Here is a 27,335-nt window from a genome sequence, read left to right as displayed (position 1 = left end):
ACGAAATAAAATGAAAAAAATAAACAGTTAAAAATTTTATGTAGATATTGCTTATAGTCAAACCATTAAATTTGAAAGTGGAAAATTACACAACTTACAAACAGGGACCTCTCTCTCTTTCTCTCTCTCTCTCTCTCTGGGGGTTGCGCTGTACATATCATAACCATTAAAATAAGTACCTTTGGCATACTTATTGTACAGCAATACTCTCTCAAACATTCTTTGACATTCGATCGTTGATACCTAAATAACACTAGGTTGACAATGATGCAAGGGTACATGCATGTGTAATTCTTGCTGCGCTCGCCAGAACGGTAGCACCGTAAAACATATTACTGGTCAAAGAAACAAAAATATTTATCCGGTTAAACAGTCTTCCAGTGAAGACAGAACAATAATTAAAAAGTTAAGTGAACTTCTGATTAATTTGTGCTTTCAAAAAAGACAAAATTCTTTGAAATCTAAGTGCACTAGTGGAATACGTATACACATATCATGATATCACCTTCACATTTGTATTATATATTTTTCTGACTGTGTACATATAGATACATGTATGTATATTATTAATTTATGTTAATGCCATACTGGTGTTCATTTACCCAACTGTTGCATGTTCATGTTCACGTACATGTACATGTATGTGTATGGGCTATTTTGAATGTGTACTATTTCATTTAGGATTTTCTCTCTAATAAAATTTGTAAACTTGTATGCCCTATGGGCCAACAATTGGAAATAAAGTATCTTATCTGTATTTTTTTAAAACTTCATTTAATATCGTACATGCAATCGTATTCAATAATAGGTATTAAACAATTTCATTATAACCTTTTAATTATCTGACAAAGTGTTAGCGTTACATTGATTTATATTTAACCTTAGAAAATGTGAATATACGAAAATCATCACATCATAAAGTATTAAATTGTTGATTTCAAATCAAATTTTATATTCATATATCTAAATATACAATGTAACATATCTTAAATCGACAACAATAAAAAGAAGCTCATCATTAGAATTAATTAAGCTCCTTTTCTACGAGAACAATGCATTTATTCTAAATTAAAGCTGAAGTCGGTCTCAATATATTACAAACTATGTAGAACGCAAGAAGTTTCGGTAGTCGTCGGAAAAGTGTGGAGTCTGTATATAGCTAGTCCAGTGCGCATCGTCGCATTGTTTTTTAGAGTACTAAATCGCAACCTCTCGGGCCTTTCCTGCAAACTCGAAAAAAAAACAACAGTACTAGCTGCGTGTTAAAATTTTATACAAAGCTTCCAATTTTGAAATTCTAGACAGCCTTGTATATGACGCTTTAGCCTCATATTTTAGTCTATACATCATGTATTAATTACTTTAATGAAGTCTAAACTCGTATCTCAACAGATCAAATTTTTAAAAGGGTGTTGTCATGGACGCCTAGTATGTAATACATTGATTCGATGTGCGTGAAAGGCCCGAGAGGTTCCGTTGTAATGTGTATCATTTCAGACAGACATTACCTAATGAATCTGGTTAGGGGACGGGTGAGATCAAAACCGGTAGTGACGTTGCGCATGCGCAAAAATTGTAAACATCCCGAATATTCTCTAACACGGTAAACGTGACTTATAAACATGTAATGTTTGTTATTCTTGGTATATAAACTCATTTTATTTATAATACATGTAACAAGTGATAAAATATTTGTATAGACTAGAGATTAGGAAGAGTAGGAAGTTATATGCCGCTCCTGAAACTATAGTATATGCTTAATTGCGATGCCCCAACAGCTAAAGTGGATGTATATATGTATCACTATCGTGTATTCTTCATAAACTATATCGGAGGCAGTTATCAAAGCCACTATGTTCTTAACGAAAGCTAATTAAACAAGTCAGGACAGAATTTTCTCTTATAGATATATCATGTCTGAAATACCCCCCCCCCCCCCACCACCACACACACCCCGAATAAAAAGTAAAAGTTTTTATATAAGTAATATTTACAAATACAACAAAAATTATTTTAAAGAAATTATTAGTTCATTTAAATGTATGAGTTTAATACTATTACAGACAGAGTTGATTTTTGATTAGCTAAATGAATTAATTCATTTAATGCTTTTGATACCTCAAGGAGCATGAGGGAGTGAGAGTTTCAATTTGACATTCCTGAGCCTGTAATTCGCATTGTTTTCTCCATCATAATTATTTTTTCTATTAAAGCAACTAATATATTTGCAGCCAAATTATTATATATATGTAATATTAATGAAATCAAATTCTTGATATTAAAGTACTATCTACTATTAGCTAAATACAGACTAAGTCTTATAGATAAACAATATACCTGGTACTAGTATTATCATAAGGTCATGTATCCTTGTACCGTTACATTGAACATATTAAAGAAAAGGAAGTTTTATTTTCCAACTTTATTTTATTTTATTTTTTTTACATAAATGATTTTCAACCTTGATCGCGTCGACAATGACTATAGATGAGAAGGTGACCAAACTCCCATTTCAATGAACTTTTATGTTTTAAATCAGTGATGATTTCAGAATTCAATGTATAGACTGTTTTACAACAGTCCCAGTCTAAAGACACATAAGTGATTTCTTAAAACCATTGTACAAACCATAAGAAACAAGGTACCATACTAAAACTCAGATTTGTACTGTCCTTCCTTACCCTCAAAAAACCTGTTTGACCACTTCCAAATGAATCTGGTTAGGGGACGGGTGAGATCAAAACCGGTAGTGACGTTGCGCATGCGCAAAAATTGTAAACATCCCGAATATTCTCTAACACGGTAAACGTGACTTATAAACATGTAATGTTTGTTATTCTTGGTATATAAACTCATTTTATTTATAATACATGTAACAAGTGATAAAATATTTGTATAGACTAGAGATTAGGAAGAGTAGGAAGTTATATGCCGCTCCTGAAACTATAGTATATGCTTAATTGCGATGCCCCAACAGCTAAAGTGGATGTATATATGTATCACTATCGTGTATTCTTCATAAACTATATCGGAGGCAGTTATCAAAGCCACTATGTTCTTAACGAAAGCTAATTAAACAAGTCAGGACAGAATTTTCTCTTATAGATATATCATGTCTGAAATACCCCCCCCCCCCCCCACCACACACACCCCGAATAAAAAGTAAAAGTTTTTATATAAGTAATATTTACAAATACAACAAAAATTATTTTAAAGAAATTATTAGTTCATTTAAATGTATGAGTTTAATACTATTACAGACAGAGTTGATTTTTGATTAGCTAAATGAATTAATTCATTTAATGCTTTTGATACCTCAAGGAGCATGAGGGAGTGAGAGTTTCAATTTGACATTCCTGAGCCTGTAATTCGCATTGTTTTCTCCATCATAATTATTTTTTCTATTAAAGCAACTAATATATTTGCAGCCAAATTATTATATATATGTAATATTAATGAAATCAAATTCTTGATATTAAAGTACTATCTACTATTAGCTAAATACAGACTAAGTCTTATAGATAAACAATATACCTGGTACTAGTATTATCATAAGGTCATGTATCCTTGTACCGTTACATTGAACATATTAAAGAAAAGGAAGTTTTATTTTCCAACTTTATTTTATTTTATTTTTTTTACATAAATGATTTTCAACCTTGATCGCGTCGACAATGACTATAGATGAGAAGGTGACCAAACTCCCATTTCAATGAACTTTTATGTTTTAAATCAGTGATGATTTCAGAATTCAATGTATAGACTGTTTTACAACAGTCCCAGTCTAAAGACACATAAGTGATTTCTTAAAACCATTGTACAAACCATAAGAAACAAGGTACCATACTAAAACTCAGATTTGTACTGTCCTTCCTTACCCTCAAAAAACCTGTTTGACCACTTCCAAATGAATCTGGTTAGGGGACGGGTGAGATCAAAACCGGTAGTGACGTTGCGCATGCGCAAAAATTGTAAACATCCCGAATATTCTCTAACACGGTAAACGTGACTTATAAACATGTAATGTTTGTTATTCTTGGTATATAAACTCATTTTATTTATAATACATGTAACAAGTGATAAAATATTTGTATAGACTAGAGATTAGGAAGAGTATGAAGTTATATGCCGCTCCTGAAACTATAGTATATGCTTAATTGCGATGCCCCAACAGCTAAAGTGGATGTATATATGTATCACTATCGTGTATTCTTCATAAACTATATCGGAGGCAGTTATCAAAGCCACTATGTTCTTAACGAAAGCTAATTAAACAAGTCAGGACAGAATTTTCTCTTATAGATATATCATGTCTGAAATACCCCCCCCCCCCCCCCCCCACCACACACACCCCGAATAAAAAGTAAAAGTTTTTATATAAGTAATATTTACAAATACAACAAAAATTATTTTAAAGAAATTATTAGTTCATTTAAATGTATGAGTTTAATACTATTACAGACAGAGTTGATTTTTGATTAGCTAAATGAATTAATTCATTTAATGCTTTTGATACCTCAAGGAGCATGAGGGAGTGAGAGTTTCAATTTGACATTCCTGAGCCTGTAATTCGCATTGTTTTCTCCATCATAATTATTTTTTCTATTAAAGCAACTAATATATTTGCAGCCAAATTATTATATATATGTAATATTAATGAAATCAAATTCTTGATATTAAAGTACTATCTACTATTAGCTAAATACAGACTAAGTCTTATAGATAAACAATATACCTGGTACTAGTATTATCATAAGGTCATGTATCCTTGTACCGTTACATTGAACATATTAAAGAAAAGGAAGTTTTATTTTCCAACTTTATTTTATTTTATTTTTTTTACATAAATGATTTTCAACCTTGATCGCGTCGACAATGACTATAGATGAGAAGGTGACCAAACTCCCATTTCAATGAACTTTTATGTTTTAAATCAGTGATGATTTCAGAATTCAATGTATAGACTGTTTTACAACAGTCCCAGTCTAAAGACACATAAGTGATTTCTTAAAACCATTGTACAAACCATAAGAAACAAGGTACCATACTAAAACTCAGATTTGTACTGTCCTTCCTTACCCTCAAAAAACCTGTTTGACCACTTCCAAATAGATACAATATGCTTATTTATTGTATATACATGTAGTTACATGTGCCGGTAAATGTAAAGATTTAAATAGATCAAAATTCCCCATCCAATGACAGAACACGTCCCTGGTCACTATTGGTTCTATATGAGTAAACAATGAGTGAATAATAAAGATATGGGTGAATGAATAAGTGAATGAATAGATTTCCTAATTATTAAATCATATATCATTTCGGTCGAATCTTTAACAGCTTACATTCAGTATGTGAGAAGGCTAAATAGTTATTCTTGGACTTGTTAAATACCAAAAGACTTTTATTAATAAGATGATAAAATGCAATAATTAGGATATCAATGATGATCATTAAACTATTGTTCATCAAGTTGGTGACAAATCATCTTCGCTAGCCAAGGGTGACGATCTGCTCTGCTACTGAAACGAAGATGGTGCCAAATTGATTAAGATGCATTTTTTTTTTCATCAGAGTTTTATATTCTTGTAAATGAACAGTAACATCAAGATCACAACAAAATATTGTTCTGCAGCTTATCTTTAAAAACTAAGCATAAAAGATGGTATTGCACCCCCATTTACTTTTGAGAAAGTGTGATATTGATGACATGACCTTGAAAACTGGCCTTAAATAAGGGTCATGACACACCCAGCCTCATAAGTAACCTCAAATTGTGACAAGTTATGTATGAGGCTCCTACATTTCTTATCATAAAGGCTATGGGTTATGTATTGGAGTCAGACTCCAAAAAAGTGTTGCACTGACATGTAAACTGACAAAGGGATGAACAGACAAAGAGTCTATACCAGTATTATCCTTTCCTAGGATATAGCATTTGTCTCTCAATTATATTATGTTACTACAAAATCATTCGGAAATTGTTTACAAGTCCAATGAAGTGAAAAACATAAAATGAAGAAAATATGTCCAATATCAATGAAAATTTTAGTGTTACATTCTAACAAATTATGAATGTATGCAAATTTAATATGAGTTGCGCATGATGTTTAAAACATTTCTACAGCAAAAGGGACAATTAACATCTCTAAAATTCTAAACAGTTCTGAAATTAAGAAATTTTTCATTTGAAATAGATTCATCATGAATTTTGCAGCAAACTAAACACATTTCGTTGAAAGTTTCTCCCAAACACATTCCTTAAGACCTGCATGGCATGGCTGATAGTTTTTTGGCTTTTAACAATATTAGTACATTTATATTAATATATCAATTGTTTTTGAATACAAAGAAAATGGCCAAAGTTGAATTTCCCCTCCAAAATTTTGTCATGGTTTGCAATCAAATCTACCTATTCTGCCATGCAAGTTTCTGCCCTTACAGTGTAGGAGATTATTTTCATATACAAGTGAAACTAAGTTTTGTTCTTATATCAGTACATTTGTACCACTTATGGTCATACATGTATATATATATATATATATATATATTCATGAAATAGTAAATAGCTCACAGTTACTGTTATAATTGTAAACATGGATATTTTCATAAAAGGATAATTTATAGATGATTACATTATATATTAAGAAATAGATGTATTTGTATTCTTTTCACTCTGGGATTACTTCATTCATGTAACCAAATATCCATGTCTACAGTACCTAAAATAATATAAAATAAGAATCTTTATAATATTCTTTAACTGTCCGGGCGTCATCAGTTAAGAAACAGTTAAAGAATTATCTGTAAAGTTTCTCTCATTATTGTCACCTACAGAAGTCAAAACTAAATTAAAGTTAATCTGAAATACAATTGATAAAGCATATACATGTATGATAAAAATCTAGGTAAAGAATTTGTGCAAACATCATTTGTTTTTTAAGGTCTAATGAATGTAATCATTTTTATCAAGTTCATTATTGTTCAAAAGGTGCAGTAGAAAATACTTATATCTGTCTTCTAAATTTAAGTTAACCAAGTTTTAAAGCAAATTTTGAATACCGTACACAATTTAGTAGCACAACTTTTCTTAACTAGATCTTTACCTATACATAGAGAGAGGTGTTAGCATAAAAGATAGAGCAACATACTGGTGGGCAATAATATCAATGAAACCAAGCACTGGCCATGTATGCCATTGCCAGTCTACTCCTGGACTGACATGATGCATTGGTATCAGAGTATTATGTAGGACCGGTAGTGGATCACAAAGCTGTATTCTTCTCTCGATGCATTGATGCACCGGCCTATACGCCATTGCCAGTCTACTACTGGACTGACATGATGCACCAATGACAAAGAAAGTCTCAGGGCTGGCAAGACTGGTTCCAAGGCTTGACTTGCTGTTTTGACTTTGGTGCACTGGCCATTACGCCATTGCCAGTCTACTACTGGACTGACATGATGCACCATTGTCAAAAATGATCCAATTAGGGTCTTTTGTCCAGTAGTTAGCTCACTTTATGCATTTAAACAGCTGTATAAAGTTGGAATAAATTTTGATGCTTTCTTTGTTGTAGATGTCGGTTTCAATCAAGCAGGAGGATCATTTTTATTACTGTTTTCATCAGCTACTCCATTGGAAAACATCAACACTTGCTTTTTCCCATCCTTTGTTGTGATCGTTATTCTCCTTCCAATTAATGGTGGTGGAACTCTCATCCATGATTGTAATCCAATCCTGCCATCAACTCTGCAAAACACAATAAGATTTGTTTTTATCATTAACTACACATTTTCAATCACAATTACAAATGTGTATTAGAAAATTGAGAAATAAGATTTTGTACATGTACTTACTCGAACAGAGATTGTTCTGGCTCTCTAGACAGTGGATCAGTGGAGGATGAGCTTGGCACCAATCGCAAAGGAGGGTATGGGGCAACTGTTGGGGCATTCTGCATATCTCTTCTCTCCGGTATTACTTCGGGCAAATTCTGATCCTTCAGAAGTTGTTCCTTTTCCTCTTTAGATGGTTTTCTGAGTGGAACCTTTTTTGGCCTCCCTTTCTTCTTATTTGTCCCATGAAATCTTGGTTGCAAGATATTATTTGCATTACCTGAAATTTTCTCTGTCTCTTTGAGCCCACCTAAATCATCTGCAAGGTTGATACAAGCCTCATTGCCAGCTTTGATGGTCTGAAGTGATTGAATTATGTTTGGGAGCCTAATGCCTCTGACATTAGGATGACTGAGCTGTTCTTCAATCTGCTTTATTAAAGTTTTGATTGTATTGAGCTGAGTTTCCTGTCCTGGTGAGGTGTCCTGAGACTGAGAAGAGTCTTGACTAGGATTGACAAAAAGTGCCTTGTCCTCACAGTCATCCTCATTGTTTTTAAGTGTAAACATGCTATGGACTTTATGAACATGTTTACATAAAAACCCATTTATGTAATCTGGACAGTTGCAGTGATACATGTGATAGCATAAGTCTATACAAGGTATTTCTCTGCATCTAAGGTAACAATGCTCCTCCGTACAATACAGATGGCAAATTTCTATCAAATATTGATTATCCTGGGATTCTACAATAAAAAACCTGTCCGATAATTGCTTTATATGTCCATCGGGAATTTGAAGACTACTTTTATGCCTGTTTTGTGTATCACTGTCCTCTTTAGAAGGCAAATTGTATGCCACCCTCTTAAAATGGTTGATGAATAGATTATTTTCCAATTTCAAAAGAGTTTCCAATAAAACATCAATTCTCCTATTCCTTTTCCCTTCAAAATAAATAGTTTTTAGTTGATTGTGGAAACTTTCTACAAACATGTTTGTATCAACCTTGCAATAGTCCCCTTTCCTGAAGCACTTTGCCCATTTTTCTGCTCTGCTAAAATAATGATCCTCCATGTATTTTAAAAATACTTGATTAATTACCTGCAATTTGGCAACAAAGGCAGACTTGTACTGTAAAAATTCATCTTCAGTTTTGGCCTCCAACATAGCACACAGAAAACTAAACACAGAACTTTTGTGCTCGTCATTCTTAAAATACTGCTGGACATTGCGAGTCCATGACCTGTATATGTGCCATATGCACAAATAATGTTGCAAATCATTTCCAAAAATGGACCTTGCAGCATTCCAACCAGCATTATCATCATCTGTCATTATGACATTCAATTTTGTGTCTGGAGACCTTGACTTGACAGACTTTAAGAATAAGGCAATAGCTGTTTCATCCTCCCTGTTAGAAATGCAAAATGCGACAGGGTAACCTCTGCGAAACTGGTCAGGAACCAAAAGAGTAATCAACTTAAAGGAATAGCTGTTAGTTTTATGAGTTGAATCCATGCATACTATTCTGTTGGCAAACTTTCTATAAATCTCTAATTGTTGCTTGGTCATCAATACTAGCAAAAAATCCTCCCTGGTTAATCCTGGTGTTAAAGAGGGATCATTTTCAACATCCTGTTGCTTAAATAATAAAACTGGATTAAACTTCTCCCTTTTGAGCATTTCAACCTTTAAGAAAGTAGAAATAGCATCATTGCTGTGCTGAATAACTGATGGATTTGCTAATTTTTTCTTTAAGTTATGAATTGTTCTACGATCAATCAAATTGTAATACTTGATGTCCTCCAAGTTATCACGGTGATCCCTATCTGAAAAGCGCTCCCGTATCTTGTCAATGATGTTACTTATTGGTATTTTCAAGGACAACATTCCTAAAATTTCTGTTTTTATTCCCTCAGGTATCGGTAAAAATTTGCTGTTCTCAAATGATAGGGAATGGGTATGAGATTTGATATATTTAACACATATTTTTCCATCTTCCTTTTCCCGCACAGAAAATCTTGCTGGACAGATACTATTCAGTTGGCAACTACCCTTAATGTTTTTTCGTGAAAACTTCATCTGATATCCCCTGTTTTTATGAGATCTTATGCAACCATTCCTATGGCATTCCAAGGAGTAAACCTTCTCTTTCTTTTTATTCTCTTGAACCTTATTCCTTATGACAAACCTTGTGTTTGTATTCATTTCTTCCTGTTCTTTAAACTTGCAGAAGTCATCCTTATTTTGAAAAGAGAGCTCTTCTATCTCAATATTTGCCCCATGTGCTACAATTTCATGTTCAACAAGCTGCTCCAATGATCTAAAATATAGGGGACATGATGATGCCATGCACTGGTATGACTTTCCTTTATTCTGCTTTTTGTTGTGGTTGTTAGCCTGGTGCCTTTTTTAGAGTAATGAAGGAAGAAAATGTAAGTTTGCATTGAGAGCATGTGTGTTTCTGCTTAGGGGAACTTGGCCCACTGCACTCTGCCTTAATAGAGTAACTATGCAGCTCTGACAAATGACCTTGCACATCTTCTAAATCTCTTATGCTACGAGCTAGTGTCATAACTTTTGTGGCTGTTGCTTGGGATTTCAACTTTCTTTAAAAATGGTGTACTTGTATTCCATGGCTTTGTGTGGAGATTATCCTGACTGCTAACAAAAGGATACACTGGTGGATCAGAAACCTGGTCTCTTCCTACATCTGACACTGCCTCATAATGACCTCCACCAAACCGCCTCCAAATGATATGTATGTGGTTCTGGTTTGCAGTACTTGTGAAAGAGTTTTCCATTGTAATAACTTCAGATGAGGAATCATCTCCACCAAATGTAACCAAAATATTAATGTTGAGAGCCTTTGCCAGTGCATATATACATTCCTGTCCTGCATAAGTATTTGGTTGACCCAATCTGTTAATTTGTTCCAATGCAGTTCCTCTATCTGATAAAAAGTAATCTGAAAATTCTGCAATATTAGCCCTTAAAGTATCTACTGCTAAATTTCCTAAGTATGCATGATTATTCTGGTGACCGTAAAGTGAGAAACTTACAGCACGAAACAAACAATTTCCATCGCCCATGATGGAAACGCGCTGGAGACCGAATGTTTTTAAATACCTGTCTTGACGCTCTACTTCCGAGTCCATTTGCTGGTAGTTTCTTATCACCTCCATGAAATTAAATCCCTGTTATTATAATAAATATGTACAAAATATTGCATTTTCATGGCTTATAATTAGGTATATTTTATAATAATTTACAAGGACTTATATTTATATGGCCTTTCACAAAATGGTAGGACATTAAGATCAATTAGATCAGAAATGCCTAAACCTTAATGTTTTCTTCGTAAAATTATTTATTATTATTTAAACATATTATATATAAATAGCATGGCTTTGAATTATTGTGACATTGACTACATGTTGTACTACATGTAATAACATGCAACATAATTATCTTACATTATCCAAATCCTCAGGGGCTATTTCCTCAAGTAATACATCTTCCATCTAAAGAACAATGAAAAACAACACAAAAATATAGAAGAGCAGAGCTAGATATAAGAGTTGCTAATTAAGTCTATACATGTATGATACATGTTAGGATGTATCAGTCAGTACATGTAGTATTTCACATTACAGTACACTTAGTATGATCTTGCAATATAACTAATTACAGGGTCTTAGTATGGAAGGAAACTGCATATTTGATATATTCCTTCAAAACTTATGATACATGTACATGCATATCAAATATCTTAAAGTATATTTAAATCTACTGAGTATTTTCTTTCCTATTTCTTAAGAAATCTAATTGTGTTTAAACAATTACTCACAAAACTGAACACTTTATTTCCAGTGACGATATGTGCGTACCTAGTATATGGTGGTATTCAACATATATACAGATTAATCCATTCACTGTGTCATTTCATACATATACTGGCAGACAGACAGACAGACAGACAGACAGTTGATATCCCCCTGTACTTTATTTGCAGGTGTATAAAAATGCTTTATTTGGTGATTCATACAGTATAAGAAGTGAGCAATTAATGCAGAAAGAAGTTGGTTTCTGTATTAATGCTTGCCTTCTTTATAGCTTGAATGAAACACCAAAGAAATAATTTTGATGTTTTAATCAAGATTTTCATCAAATTTGCACTGTTTGCACATTTCATTATAAATGTCAATATCTGAATAGAATAAAGTACCTCAATATCTGGAATACTGGGTGGATCTGCCATCAATCTGCTGCTGTCATCTTGCATTGGCTGTTGAATTCAAGTGAATTGTGAACATCAAGCAGTTGGAGAAAAAAGCATTATTATAAGCACTGACATGTAACAGTATAATTAACATCCATTGTTGTTACTGAATCTGTACACAGTACAGAATCAGTAACAACAATCAAAACAGTGTAGCATAAAAGTAAAACTGATTTAATTTAAAACATTAACTTATCTTGCACAATTTGGCAGACAGACAGACAGTTGATATCCCCCTGTACTTTGTTTGCAGGTGTATAAAAATGCTTTATTTGGTGATTCATACAGTATAAGAAAGTAGCAATTATTGCAGAAAGAAGTTGGTTTCTGTACTAATGCTTGCCTCCTCCATAGCTTGCATGAATCACCAAAGAAATGATTTTGCACACTTCATTATAAATACCAATATCTGCATAAAGTACCTCAATATCTGGAATACTGGGTGGATCTGTCATCAATCTTCTCCTGTCATCTTGCATTGGCTGTTGAATTCAAGTAAATTGTGAACATCAAGCAGATAGAGAGAAAAGTATTAATGTAAGCATTGACATGTAACAATAGAAACATCCATTGATGTAAGCAAATTCATACACAGTGTAGCATGAAGGTTAAAACTGATTTAAGTTAGCACATAAACATATCTTGCACAATTTGATTGAAAGGATAGATAGACTGTAAAAAGCTTAGTATTATTTTACATGGTAATCATACACTGAACTAAACATGTTGATTGTGTTTAATATCTAATGTAATATTTCTATACTATAGTAGTATCCAAATTATGTGCTTGTAAGGAGGTATTAGAATTTATACATATACTGTTTATTACAGTACATGTATTTTGAAATATAATTCCAATTGAAATAAACCTGATAGTTGTCTTCTGTTTCATTTCTTCTCTGATCATTATTGGGGGAACAAGAGCAAGGGGGGTCAGCATTATTCTGTAAAATATAATAATACCAACTGAGAATGTATGAAAACATTATCATTATTGTAAACATACAATGATGTTCCTGTATATTCATTGTGCCTTTGCAAATTATTGTAATTGTGTTTGTGTCAATAAAATATTTGTATAATTGATTGGCAAACAAGTTGTCAGTGAAGACTTTATATGTAACAGTTATTGGTGACTTACTGGCAAGGAGAGATAATCATGGTCTTCATATAGACTTGACCTTATTGGGATACCACCAACTGTTGTTGGGATTACCAGAAGAACCTATTAATGAAATGAATCACATAAGTTACAACATGAAAAAATATTTCCAATTATTTCTTCCAATTCTTATCAATACCTTTATTTTTTTTATATCATTACAGTACATTTCAAGTCACTAGGGGGTTTGGAGGGTTTATAAAATGAAGTAATTGTAGTACTTGTCTACTTGATGCTACACATATTTATCGACTGTTTGTTCAGTATTTTGTATATGCCTGATTGTACAATGGGCATTGGTCATGAATGAATTAAAATCTATATACATGAAAATAAATATTCACATTGCCTATAAAGAAAGTTAAGTTTGGATTGAAGTACCCCCCCCCCCCCCTATTTGGCAGATTATGATTTGATGAAAAAATATTAATTACTATTACAAAAGCAGTATGATGTAATATAAATAGTATATCTTGTGTGGGCAATTCACTTCTAATGAAAGGAATCGAGTTCAAATTATAAACAGACACAGTTATAACATTTGTAAACACAGCCTATATCAGTGTGCAGAGAGAATTGTATGTATATGGATTGTGTATGTTTCTTGCGTATTATGTATGGTTTTGTGGCTAATTATGTAAGAAAATTATAAATCATAACATGTTAAACTTCCCCTTGTAAATTACAGTTATAAACACGTGCTGCAACGCTTACATTTAGAAGAACATAGAGTGAGGCATTTGAAAGCGCCGCCATCTTCAACTTCTAAGTTTTTTAGCGCATGCGCAAAATCTGTTCCATGTTTACAATTTTTGCGCATGCGCAACGTCACTACCGGTTTTGATCTCACCCGTCCCCTAACCGCATTCTTACCTAATCAGACGCATTCGGCACACCTCGGCAGATTCGTACTGATGTAGGATACCGGAGTCGCAATCGTAACTACTCGGCCATTTCCGTTGGCGAATGACGCAGACGCAGACGTGGTTTTAAAATGAAAACGAAACCGAAACCCTAGTAATCCAGATACCCTGCATTAATTTTTTTTCCGATTTTAAGGAAAGAAAAGGTGTGCTTCGGGTTATTTGTATAAATATATATGTATATCTGTAATTAAATTGCAAATTGAAATTGTAAAACAGAGGGGAATAAACCATGCATTTTTGTTTGATGTTTTAGGGAAATACCAAGGAAATCTTCAAACATTGTTAAAACAGTAGCAGCTATTATGGTGCATCCTTGCAACTGTTCACTTCTTAGACTCCTTGCTGTGATATGCATTGTCCTCGATGGAATAGGGAAGGTGACTGTTTGACATTGTTCCTAATACGAATTTTTAAGTGAAATATTCATTGCAGATACATGTGAAGGTTTTATATATATAACTGTATAACCCCACCTCCTTCCCTAGAAACTGCAAAGCAAACAAAATAAGATAAGCAACAATATATCTTGTTATCTACCAATGTATATACAATAGTAAAGAGGTTTGCTGACATTAGAACAAGCTGTCAAACATTGAGAATCTTCTTTCTGATTCTGAGTTGTTCAATGCATTCATGTCTGTTAGCCAATGAAAGGACAGCTAACAATGAGTAAACTCCGCCTTCATGAAATGGAGCTTGATACGGACTGCCTAAAGTCTAAGCTTTTGATAAAACGGCATTGATATAACAATTTAAGTTGCCGATAACTTGCATAATTTGTTGTACATGTAACAACATGTTTCAGATGGCAATGCGCTACCGTACACACTCATTGTGGGCCTTCTCATATACACATGTGAAAGATTTAAATTTCTGCGAAATATTTACTTACGTTTATGTACATAATATATTTTGAATGTTTGATTGCACTAAGTACTTTAAAATTGATTCAAAAACTTATTATATCAGTCCTCTACATCTTGTTTAAGTTAAGAATTGCTAGATTGCTCTTAAATATACTTACATGTAATGGTTGTGGCTTTTTGTAACTTGACAATGGTAAAGATTTAAATTTCTTTCAAGCCTTTACCTATGTTTACCTATGTTGATATCTGTATTGACAATTGAACCACACTAAGAATTATTAAAGATAATTTAAAACCCAGAATTAAGCTTGGTAGCATACAGCGTTTGGGCATGTCTTTTGTTCGCTTGATCAATCAATAAAATGAATAAATCTTCTTTCTTGAATGTATACCTACTCAAATAAACCTTCTCATTACAGCGGCCCTGATTTTAGATAAGACACACATACTTGTACAGCACAAACTGTTGAAAGGATTATTCACAACCTAAACATTATTTTATATATATATTTGTTTAGAAAATGATTGAGTCATCATACTTCGATCTGATTTAAGATTTATGAGACCAATTATGTTTGATTACAAAACATTTGAATTCTAATCATAAAATTCTAGAATTTGACAGTCACTCACACATATTCTGCCATATACATGTACATATACCAGTTTACTGTACATATGATACTGATGATAAGATAAACTTATTAGTTTGGCTCAGGCTTGTTTGAATGCTGATTATTTATAGATCTAGATTTTACCCCCTAAAGATCACATGCCTGTAACTCTATATAAGTTATGGAAATGTGGACAACATTTATTTGTTTCAAAATCTCAAAGCTTAAATCTCAGAGATCAATTAGTTTTAAGAAATCATTTCCTGAATAAATTTTATAATTAATGTCTATTTTTTTTTTAAAAATACAGTTTGACTTATTTGAAACTGATTGAAGCTTGATTTAAACGCTTTCCCTTCGGTTTATGTTCTACTTCAAAAGATATGAAACAGTAATATTTTCAGAAACATTATGAAGACAGCAAATTGCTCAAGTCAATATGTTTAAATGTCCTAGCAGTTAGCTGTCATGTTCAGACAAGAATTGTCTTTTACATAAGTTTACAGGTGCCCAAAACGGTTATGAACATATGGATAAAGTAAGATAATGATATAATTCAAGTTTATAGCCATTGATAGATAAAGAATATAGGTTGTTAGGTTGTTTGTTCTTTTCATATTTAACTTCCATTTAATACAAAGAACAAAGAAAGATAACTGTAATGTATTTTACAAAATATTTCTATGGAAGAATCAGATGCTAGTAATAAAAAGAGGTGTCAACATTTCAGATTTTCCTCCGTGTATTGATTTATTCCTCTGTTACGGCCCTAGTCTCCACTTAGCTTTAGAAATGCAAGCTTACCTTGCTGCTTACAAGCCATTGATATCATGGTACATGTCTATTTATTTAGTACTAGAGTAACTAAGAGTTTTGCTTTTTGGAGAAATTTTGCAATCATCCTCATTATAGAAACACATGCACTAAAAATGAGACACAAAATCAAATTGTTAAAAAAGAATTTCAGGTGGTTTGGTGAATTTTATTCAAGCAGTATGTTTTGGAAATGAATCAAACTGTTTTTACTCTTGAAAAGAATGTTATTTTTAAGAACTATTTTTTTTTAAATTGCAAAGGTATTTAATCTTAAGCATGTGTATGGACTTAGAATACAATCAGTTTTAATTTGGATTTTAGATAAGAAATTGGGAAAGGAATAATGACAATTGAAACATATTTTTGACCATATTTATATTGTAACAGCTGACTTCATAGAAATAATCTGAAGGAGGTTTGCTGATGGGAAGGGGGGGGGGTCACTAAACTATTCAGCAATTAGAAAAAAATACAGTTACACAATGTTTATCAACTCCAGAATAACCCCCAACGAGTTAGCTCATGTATTAATGTGAAATTTGCTTTCATTTCTCTTGATTGAATATATTGCACTGACAGCTACATAATTGGTAAGAGGATAGGTAATGAGGTCTAATCCTTCCCCCTCTCGGATTTATAAATTCTCGAATAAATGTAAATCACTCAAATATTATAGCACAAGGGAACGAAGGGTCTCTTCAGAAAACAGTTATGTTATAATCGAAGGGTATGAGGAATAGACCGGCGCCTCTGAAATCGATTTTCACCACAGGCACCTAACGTTATTTTTCAGTTTATTTTGTTTAAATTACGAGCAAAATAAACAATGTCATGTGCCTCTGGTTTTCTCGTATGCTTTTATTAGAAAATGTCTCGTCCGAACTCCTTTTCTCAAGATTTAATTGATATATATAATAACCAGCAAAATCAACTTTATATCCCCGGGAATAGAACCAAGAGAGGCGTGTACCCCCCCCCCCCTCCCCGCACCCCCCCCCCCTCCCCCCACACACACATACACACACGATCTCCGATCCTCAGCAATGTTTGGTTTGGTATTAAACTCTAAATTATCAAGATTTTTTTTATTTGTACCATAAATTTCTCTATATAAAGAAAATATTAATTAGCATTGTAGTGGCAATAAATGTTTATATTACGATCTCATCTGTTGTTCAACAAACTGCTTGACTTTGTGGTTCCGCGGAGACCTATTTCATAAGAGTAAAGGGGTTCGAACCACGGATGAAGCGGTACAATGGTTTATTTTTTTTTCCTAGTTTGATCTCAACTTGTTTTATTCTATCATATCCATCGTGGTCAAAACTGTATTAACTTCGTAAAATACATGGCTACCATCAGTAATTTTTTTTAAATTTCATTTTATTTATTAAGTTTGAAGGATAAATAAGTTAAATTTTTTATGATGAAAAAAATACTTTTGGGCTGAGAATCGGAGAATTAACCTTAAGATATTGTAATTCAGTGTCAGAAATTAAATGTATTCAATTATCATACTTTTTTAAAATTAAATATTAACAAGATTTACCTACGTTTCCAGACACTTACATATATATCCCCCCTTTTTTATATCAAATGCAATTCATACTGCATGAACATGTATGAGATATGTTTTCAAAACCTTGCGATTTTAGAGGTTTGCACAAAACGAACGATTGTTCATTACTCCCCCCCCCCCCCCCCCCCCCCCCCCCCCAAATAAAAATCTCGAACAAAGGTGCATTTGTCATGTTAATTAAATTTTATTTGGCAGCAACATATTTGTTATAAGAGTTGAAGTCAAAATAATTATTTTAGTGTTTAAGGAGGCCGATTTGGGTTTTTTTGCGGAAAAGCTACAATAGCATAACTCTTTATTTTTTAACCATATGTAATTTAAACCAACTCTAGTTTATCTGCGAAGGTTCATGAAAATCGACCGTCTGGTTCTTTTTAGGGACCATCTCAAAATAGAGGTACATTTACTATAGAAATATATAGGAAACTGTCATTTTCCGCACATCAAAGCAGTTTAAAAAAAATACTACAATAGCTTTTTTTCTCAAATTGTTATATATGATTAGTAATATCATTCCCCACCTTATATGTAAAAAACACAAAATTCTACCGTCTGGTTTTTAGTGGGGGCCATCTCAAAATATTAAAATGCACCAAATTTTGCAATATATTTGGATCATCATGAATGATGATTGGTGTAATGGATTCATTCCAAAAATGAGGAAAATGTCCTCGAGGATAGCATCATTCTGTATATAAAATTTCAACAGCGTACAATGTTTACTTTTTCTTTTATGTTATTTCTTATAACGTACTCCTACAAAGCTTCATTTTACCATAACGTCATAAAAGCGCAATGGCAATGCTCCCCTACCGCACAACGTAAAAATCGTGTTAAAAATAAAAATTTCCTTTAAAAATCTAAATATTTTCATCTGTATTTTGTTTATTGTGTTCAATTTTATAAATCATATCGAAAAAAAATTCAGAAGAAGTATATATCAACTGTATTATATTAGAATGCGCAAAAACATGCGCAATGCAAACTAAAGTCGGCCTCCTTAAATAAACTATAGGATGGAGATGATTTAAAAGATTACAATGGAAGAGATCTATAGCAAGTCATTGTGGAGTCACTATTTTTTTTTTTTTTTTTTTTTTTTAATTTTTTACTTGCTTGAATACTTACATACATCGAGTATTTCGAATTCCCCTACTATTTCTTAAGAAATACAGATGTTTCATTGTAGGAATTAATTCAATATACATGTACATGTACAAACATGTAATTTATTCGAGAATAAATTAGAAAATTTATTGGAGAATAAATTAGAATAAGCGGTTTATACTTTACAAACCGGGACGTAATATTTACTGCCGATTTTATCTTGATCAAAATAATTTTGCCATATTTCCTTTAATCAAATTACAGTTAAGGTGTGTAAAATTTGATGAATCTGGCGAATTGAATGTACAACAATAGAATTCACAGTAAATAAGCCACTGTCATGGAACTGAACCAATAACCATTCTATTGTCTATACTGGTACTGTAAAGTAAATAAATAAGTAAATTTAAGAAATTTGCCGGCGTTGCAGAGTTAGTTGGTGGTTATTAAGAATTTTGAGTTATCTGAATTGAATTTAATGTAGCAACTTGGATGATCATGATTAATCGAATGATGCCAGAGAGAGAGAGAGAGAGAGAGAGAGAGAGAGAGAGAGAGAGAGAGAGAGAGAGAGAGAGAGAGAGAGAGAGAGATAAGCTTTTAAAGTAAGAAATACATTGAACATTTGGATTGGCAGTCTCGCCCGTTGATTATATTTATGTACTTCAATTCTCTTCCATCGCATTCTGTTGCATACCAAAATATAAAATTCAATAGCTTTAGTGTTGGGGTTTTCTTCCCCTTTTTTTGAAAAGGGGGGGGGGGGTCAGGGCAGGGTAGCAATACAGCACAGGATCTCCGAGAAATAAATCAGACACAGTAATATTTGCATTTCTAAATACCTTGGACTCGTTTCACAAATAAAATACCAGGAAAGAAGATGTTGGATAAGATAGCGCAAGTGCTTATTCGGTTTAGTCGTGAAATACAATTTCGAATTTATTTTTACCCAATTAAATCTATTCAAATATATTATAATAGCTTTCCGAAAAGCATACCTGATTAAACAAAATTATTCAATGGAAGCATGCGTGGATCGATGAGGCTATCTTTTAAAAAATGAATATGATTTTCGCTGCTGATCATAAACTCATAAACGAAACGTTTATTATCTAAAACGAAACAGTCTTTTTCTTTAATCTAGTGCATATTCATCACTTGAAATGAGATAATTTCATGTTATTTTAGGAATGCACATGCGTGTATTATTCAAGTAAGCTTGAAAGCGGAAGATAAAACAATTAAATTCTAAATTATTTTTTTTTTATATTAAGAAATATTAAGGAAATACTAAAGGATACTCAAGCACGTTTTATCTTCATTCAAAAAATATTGACAGGCAATTTAAAAAAAGGGGGGGGGGTTTCAAAATCAAAAATCGTAATCCGTGGCGAGGGGGCGGGAGTGGTAACTTCAATTCAATTCAATTAAAATCCCTTATTATCGGTGTCATATATATTACATTCTCCGACAAAAGTGGACGCCTATTTTGTGGAATTCACTATGGGTTTTGAATTAAGATATAGATGAACTGTTTCATATAGGTTATTGTTCGACTGCATATCGAAATGGGGAATGGAATAAAAGAATTCATTTTATAATATTACATATTATTACATATTACTTGATATAACAAGTATAATTGTAATTGATTTAACGTTTATTACTTAAGTATTGTCAACATCATAACTTGAATATGTCCGCTATTGTTACTAACCTTGTCAGGAGAGAATCTTGATCTGAATATAAGATATTTACATCCCATATTTTAAACCTAATTAACGCGGTAAATATGGAATATCAAGTTTTTTTTAATTGTACTTCATATGGCTGACCTCATTTTCGTTCTCAAATGTATATTTTTTTAATGTACCTTACATTCCATATGTAATGTGGTTTGAGCAAATATATGAACCGTAAATTGAGGGGTCCTTGGCACATGTTCACATAGGACACAGAATATAGCTCACTTGTAATTAAAATCTACTACATAATTCTCAACCTACACTCGGTTCCTTCTCAGCCAATACCTATTTTCTAAATATTTTTCAAAATGTTTGAAAAGTCCATGTAGATGTTGATCAATTATTTTACTGTGTTAAATATTATTAAACGATAAGGAATATTGAGACTAGGTACAAGAGTGTGTTAATTTTACGAATGAACAAATATTTGCAGATAGAAAGAAAATTAGATTTTAATTTACTTTTTTAAAATCTTTTCAGAGAACGGTAGCTCTCAGTAACTCATGTGAAGTAACACGGTCAACAAAACAGGTTGTAGACGACTGTCCAGACAGTGAGGAAAAATGGAAAGAGAGAGCAGCAACTAAGAATTGTACAGCGTTTGCCAGCCAATGTGCTGAACCCGTGAGACTTGTTTACCATTGTGTCATCAACCCTTATGTCAATCAGACACTGGAAGTTTGTGCATATGCACAGAACATTATATCAGGTAAAGTGCTAGTTCATAGTATTTTCATTACATAGTAAGGTTTTGTTGGTAATTGCACCCTGCCCCACCTTGAGAGGAACGGTAATTTAAAAAAAACCTGTATAATTAAGGTCTTCCGTTTCCAACGGAAGACCTTATAGTTTTCGTACGATTTCTTATTAAGGTCTTCCGTTTCCAACGGAAGACCTTATTGTTTTCGTACTGTTTCTTATTATTATTTTTTTCCACAAATTTTGTGCACGCGATTTCTCAGAAACTATTCGGCCGATTTTGACCATTTTCTCACAGATGATTGCCAGAGGTCATAATTCTAGACGTTTTTTGAAATTTTGAAATCGTCACTTCCGGTACCGAGTTACGGCGGATTTTCTATTTTTTACGACCTATTTTGTGCAGAGCTGATCTCAGAAACTATTAGAGATATGAATACGAAATTTTCAGGATAGGTAGTCTATAGTTTGAAGTTGTGCACTATTGTATTGTTTTACGCCAGTGGCGCCATTTCTTTGAGCTCGCCTAGGAACGAAAATTGGGTACGAATTTTCATTCAAAATTTTACGACCTATTTTGTGAAAAGCTGATCTCAGAAACTATTAGAGATATGAATATAAAATTTTCAAGATAGGTAGACCATAGTTTGAAGTTGTGCACAATGTAGTTTTTTGGCGCCAGTGGCGCCATTTCTATGAGCTCGTCTAGGCTCGAAAATTAAGTACGAATTTCGAATCAAATTTTTCATACGTTTTGATCTGTATCTTTTTACGAGTTGATATTTTGTTAAAATATATATAACAAAAGTGGTAGAGCCCATTTATTACGTAATTAGATATTTTTAGGGGCGAAAGTACTGAAACTTTGACGCAATATATCTAGAGAAGGAGATATAGTTTGTTAAGCATTGTTGAAGAGAAAATGTTTGCATTGATGATTTTTATCGATTCCATTAATCAAAACACCAATGTCTGTCCCCTTTAAGGATCTAGAGGGCTGGCCCCTAAAATATTCAATCATTTGTATCTCAAAAATGAACAACAATTCTAGATAAGTGTAAGAACAAAAAATGTTACAAACCGTAAGACCTTTCGAATGAATTAAGGAAATAAGGGCTGGCCCCTTAAACTAGGGGCCAACACACTCGTAAACTCTATTACAAATAACTTTAAAACGATAAAGATTTTGTAATGCATTATAGAAGCAAAGTTGTTGATCATCACAATATCTATTAGAAAAAATTGTTGCCACGCCCCTTTATTACGTAATTAGGGATTTTTCGGGGCCAAAGTACTTAAACTTTGACGCAATATATCTAAAGAAGTAGACATATTTTGTTAAACATCATAGAAAAGAAAATGTTTGAATAAATGATTTAAATTGATTCCCCTTATCAAAACACGAATTTCTGTCCCCATTAAGGATCTAGAGGGCTGGCCCCTAAAATATTCAATCATTTGTATCTAAAAAATGATCAACAATTTTAGATAGGTGTAAGAACAAAAAATGTTTGTATTCATAAGACCTTTTCAAAGAAATCAAGAGAAAGGGGCTGGCCCCTTAAATTAGGGGCCAAGGTACTCTTAAACACTATTACAAATAACTTAAAAACGATAAAGATTTTGTAATGCATCATAGAAGCAAAGTTGTTGATCGTTACAATATCTATCAGGAAAAATCATTGCCACGCCCATTTATGACGTTATTAGGGATTTTTAGGGGCCAAAGTACTTAAACTTTGACGCAATATATCTAGAGAAGGAGACATATTTTGTTAAGCATAGTAGAAGAGAAAATGCTAACATTGATGATTCTCATCGATTCCATCAATCAAAATACCAATGTCTGTCCCCATTAAGGATCTAGAGGGCTGGCCCCTAAAATATTCAATCATCTGTATAAAAAAAATGAACAACAATTTTAGATACTTGTAAGAACAAAAATTGTTAGTATTTGTGAGACAATTTCAATGAACACAAGAAAAAGGGACTGGCCCCTTACATAAGGGGCTAAGTCACTCGTAAAGTCTTTTCACATACCTTAAAAACGATCAAGATTTTGTAATGCATTACAGAAACAAAGTTGTTGATCAAAACAATATCAGTTTGTAAAACTCATTTCCACACCCATTGATGACGTAATTATTGATTTTAGGGGACTAAACTCTTTAACCTTCAATATGCAAAATGTCAAAAAGCAAAACACTTTGTTACGCATTTTAAAGGATATTGACAATCGTAAATATTATCTGAAAGGGAGTGTTTGAGGTGGAATTCTGAAATGTCAATGATATTCAATCGTATCGTTTAAAAACTGAACGGAAGACCTACTCGTTACTCGTAACGAGATCGTATCTAGTTATTATTATTAAGGTCTTCCGTTTCCAACGGAAGACCTTATTGTTTTCGTACTGTTTATTATTATTTTTTTTTTCCAAATTTTGTGCACGCGATTTCTCGAAAACTACTCAACCGATCTGAACAATATTTTCACAGATGATGGGAAATTATCTGAATTTTATATGTTTTTGAATTTTTTGTCGTCGTCACTTCCGGTCCGGATTTACGGTCGATTTTGTAATTTTTTACGACCAATTTTGTGCAGAGTTGATCTCAGAAACTATAAGAGATATGACTTTGAAATGTTCAGGATAGGTAGAGCATGGTTTGAAGTTGTGCACTATTTAGTTGTTTTGCACCAGTGGCGCTATTCCTTGGAGCTCGCTTAGGCACAAAAATGGGGTACAGATTTCGAATCAAAATTTCCATATGTTTTGATCAGTATCTTTTTAACAGTTGATATTTTGACAAGACATATAGAACAAAAGTAGAAGAAAATCAAAAGTTCTATCCAATAAAATCAAGAAAAAGGGGCTGGCCACTTTAATTAGGGACCAAGAGACTCGTAAATTCTATTACGAATAACTTGAAAACGATAAATATTTTGTTATGCATTATAAAAATCAAAGTTGTTGATCTCTACATTATCGGTTTGAAAGAGTCATCGTCAGGCCCATGTCTGACGTAATTAGGGTTTTTATTCTTTATCTTCAAATTTATTTTTTTTTTTTGGGGGGGGGGGGGGGGGGTAATTTTGAAATTGTATCGATATCTCATGGTATCATTTTATCTAAAAAAAAAAAATCGGACGGAAGACCTACTCGTTACTCGTAACGAGTTCGTATCTAGTTAAGGTCTTCCGTTTCCAGCGGAAGACCTTATTGTTTTCGTACTGTTTCTTATTAAGGTCTTCCGTTTCCAACGGAAGACCTTATTGTTTTCGTACTGTTTCTTATTATTATTAAGGTCTTCCGTTTCCAACGGAAGACCTTATTGTTTTCGTACTGTTTCTTATTATTATTATTTTTTTTTTCCAAATTTTGTGCACGAGATTTCTCGAAATCTATTCGACCGATCTCAACCATTTTTTCACAGATTGTTGGGCGTGATCTAAACTTTATACATTTTTCTTAATTTTTTCGTAGTCACTTCCGGTACCGAATTGTCGGCCATTTTGTAATTTTTGACGACCCATTTTGTGCAGCTATAAACTCGGAAACCATAAGAGATATGAAATTGAAATTTTCAGGATAGGTAGACTATAGTTTGAAGTTGTGCAGCATGTAGTTGTTTAATGCCTGTTGCGCCATTTCTTGGAGCTCGCCTGGGCACGAAAATTGGGCACGAATTTTCATTCAAAATTTTCACACGTTTTGATTTATATCTTTTTATCAGTTGATATTTTGTTAAAACATATATAACAAAAGTGGTAGATAATCAAAAGTTCTTTCCAACAAAATAAAAAAAAAGGGGCTGGCCCCTTTATTTAGGGGCAAAGGCACTCTTAAACTCTATTACAAATACCTTAAAAACGATAAAGATTTTGTAATGCAATATAGAAGCAAAGTTGTTGATCGTACCAATATCTATTAGAAAAAATTATTGCCATGCCCATTTATAACGTAATTAGGGATTTTTAGGGGCCAAAGTACTTAAACTTTGACGCAATATAACTAGAGAAGTAGACATTTTTTTTTAGACATGATAGAAGAGAAAATGTTTGAATTTATGATTCAAATCGATTCCACATATCAAAACACGAATTCCTGTCCCCATTAAGGATCTAGAGGGCTGGCCCCTAAAATATTCATACATTTGTATCTCAAAAATGATAAACAATTTTAGATGGGTGTAAGAACAAAAATTGTTAGTATTTTTAAGACCTTTTCAAAGAAATCAAGAAAAAGGGGCTGGCCCCTTTTTTTTGGGGGGGGGGGGAGGGCAAGAAACTCGTAAAGTCTATTACAAATTACATAAAAACGATTAAGATCTCGTAATGCATTATAAAAGCAAAGTTGTTAATTGTAGCAATATCTATCTGGAAAACTCATTGCAACACCCATTTATTACGTAATTAGGGATTTGTATACATTATATGAAAGTGTGTGTGTGTGTGGGGGGGGGGGGGGGGTAATTCTAAAATTATATCGATTATTCATGGTATGATTAAAAACAGAAATCGCAAGGAAGACCTACTCGTTACTCGTAACGAGATCGTATCTAGTTTATTAAGGTCTTCCGTTTCCAACGGAAGACCTTATTGTTTTCGTACTGTTTCTTATTATTATTATTATTATTTTCCAAATTTTGTGCACGCGATTTCCTGGAATCTATTCGACCGATCTCAACCATTTTTTCACAGGTGTTAGGGCGTGATCTAAACTTCATACATTTTTCTTAATTTTTTCGTAGTCACTTCCGGTACCGAATTGTCGGCCATTTTGTAATTTTTGACGACCCATTTTGTGCAGCTATAAACTCGGAAACCATAAGAGATATGAATATCAAATTTTCAGGATAGGTAGACGATAGTTTGGAGTTGTGCAGCATATAGCTGTTTAATGCCTGTTGCGCAATTTCTTGGAGCTCGCCTGGGCACGAAAATTGGGTACGAATTTTTATTCAAAATTTTCACACGTTTTGATTAATATCTTTTTATCAGTTGATATTTTGTATACACATATATAACAAAAGTGGTAGAGAATTAAAAGTTCTTTCCAACAAAATCAAGAAAAAGGGGCTGGCCCCTTTATTTAGGGGCCAAAACACTCATAAACTCTATAACAAATAACTTAAAAACGATAAAGATTTTGTAATGCATTATCGAAGCAAAGTTGTTGATCGAACCAATATCTATTAGAAAAAATTATTGCCACGCCCATTTATTACGTAATTAGGGATTTTTAGGGGCCAAAGTACTTAAACTTTGACACAATATAACTGGAGAAGTAGAAATATTTTGTTAGACATCATGGAAAAGAAAATGTTTGAATTTATGTTTTATATCGATTCCACTTATCAAAACACGAATTTCTGTCCCCATTAAGGATCTAGAGGGCTGGCCCCTAAAATATTCAATCTTTGTATTTCAAAAGTGATCAACAATTGTAGATGGTTGTAAGAACAAAAAGTGTTAGTATTCTTAAGACCTTTTCAAAGAAATGATGAAAAAGGGGCTGGCCCCTTTAAATTAGGGGCCAAGGCACTCGTTAACTCTATTACAAATAACTTTAAAACGATAAAGATTTCGTAATGCATTATAGAAGCAAAGTTGTTGATTGTAGCAATATCTATCTGGAAAATTCATTGCAACACCCATTTATTACGTAATTAGGGATTTGTATACATTATCTGAAACTGT

The 27,335-nt window shown here is 32.8% G+C and overlaps 2 protein-coding genes across 3 annotated transcripts in view; one reads left to right on the top strand and one right to left on the bottom strand.

Annotated features, from left to right (window-relative positions):
- Nucleotides 1-7,856: 7,856 nt before the first annotated feature.
- On the bottom strand, nucleotides 7,857-9,728 carry LOC136271907 (uncharacterized). The gene has a single exon (XM_066072487.1). It carries the CDS (start codon nucleotides 9,726-9,728, stop codon nucleotides 7,857-7,859), a length of 1,872 nt encoding a protein of 623 aa, XP_065928559.1.
- Nucleotides 9,729-14,242: 4,514 nt separating this feature from the next.
- Nucleotides 14,243-27,335, top strand: part of LOC136271551 (uncharacterized) — an 83,798-nt gene continuing 70,705 nt past the window's right edge. For both annotated transcript variants that reach the window (XM_066071784.1, XM_066071785.1), the window contains exons 1-3: nucleotides 14,243-14,351; nucleotides 14,462-14,585; nucleotides 21,416-21,644. In XM_066071784.1, coding sequence (XP_065927856.1) covers nucleotides 14,511-14,585; nucleotides 21,416-21,644 — 304 coding nt within the window. In that variant the 5' untranslated portion in view covers nucleotides 14,243-14,351; nucleotides 14,462-14,510. The remainder of the gene's footprint in view (nucleotides 14,352-14,461; nucleotides 14,586-21,415; nucleotides 21,645-27,335) is intronic.

The sequence above is a fragment of the Magallana gigas genome, chromosome 9, assembly GCF_963853765.1.
Source record: "Magallana gigas chromosome 9, xbMagGiga1.1, whole genome shotgun sequence".
In the NCBI taxonomy this organism is placed as follows: domain Eukaryota; kingdom Metazoa; phylum Mollusca; class Bivalvia; order Ostreida; family Ostreidae; genus Magallana; species Magallana gigas.
The sequence above is the reverse complement of the archived record's forward strand: the minus strand, read 5'-3'. Positions and strand labels throughout refer to the sequence as shown.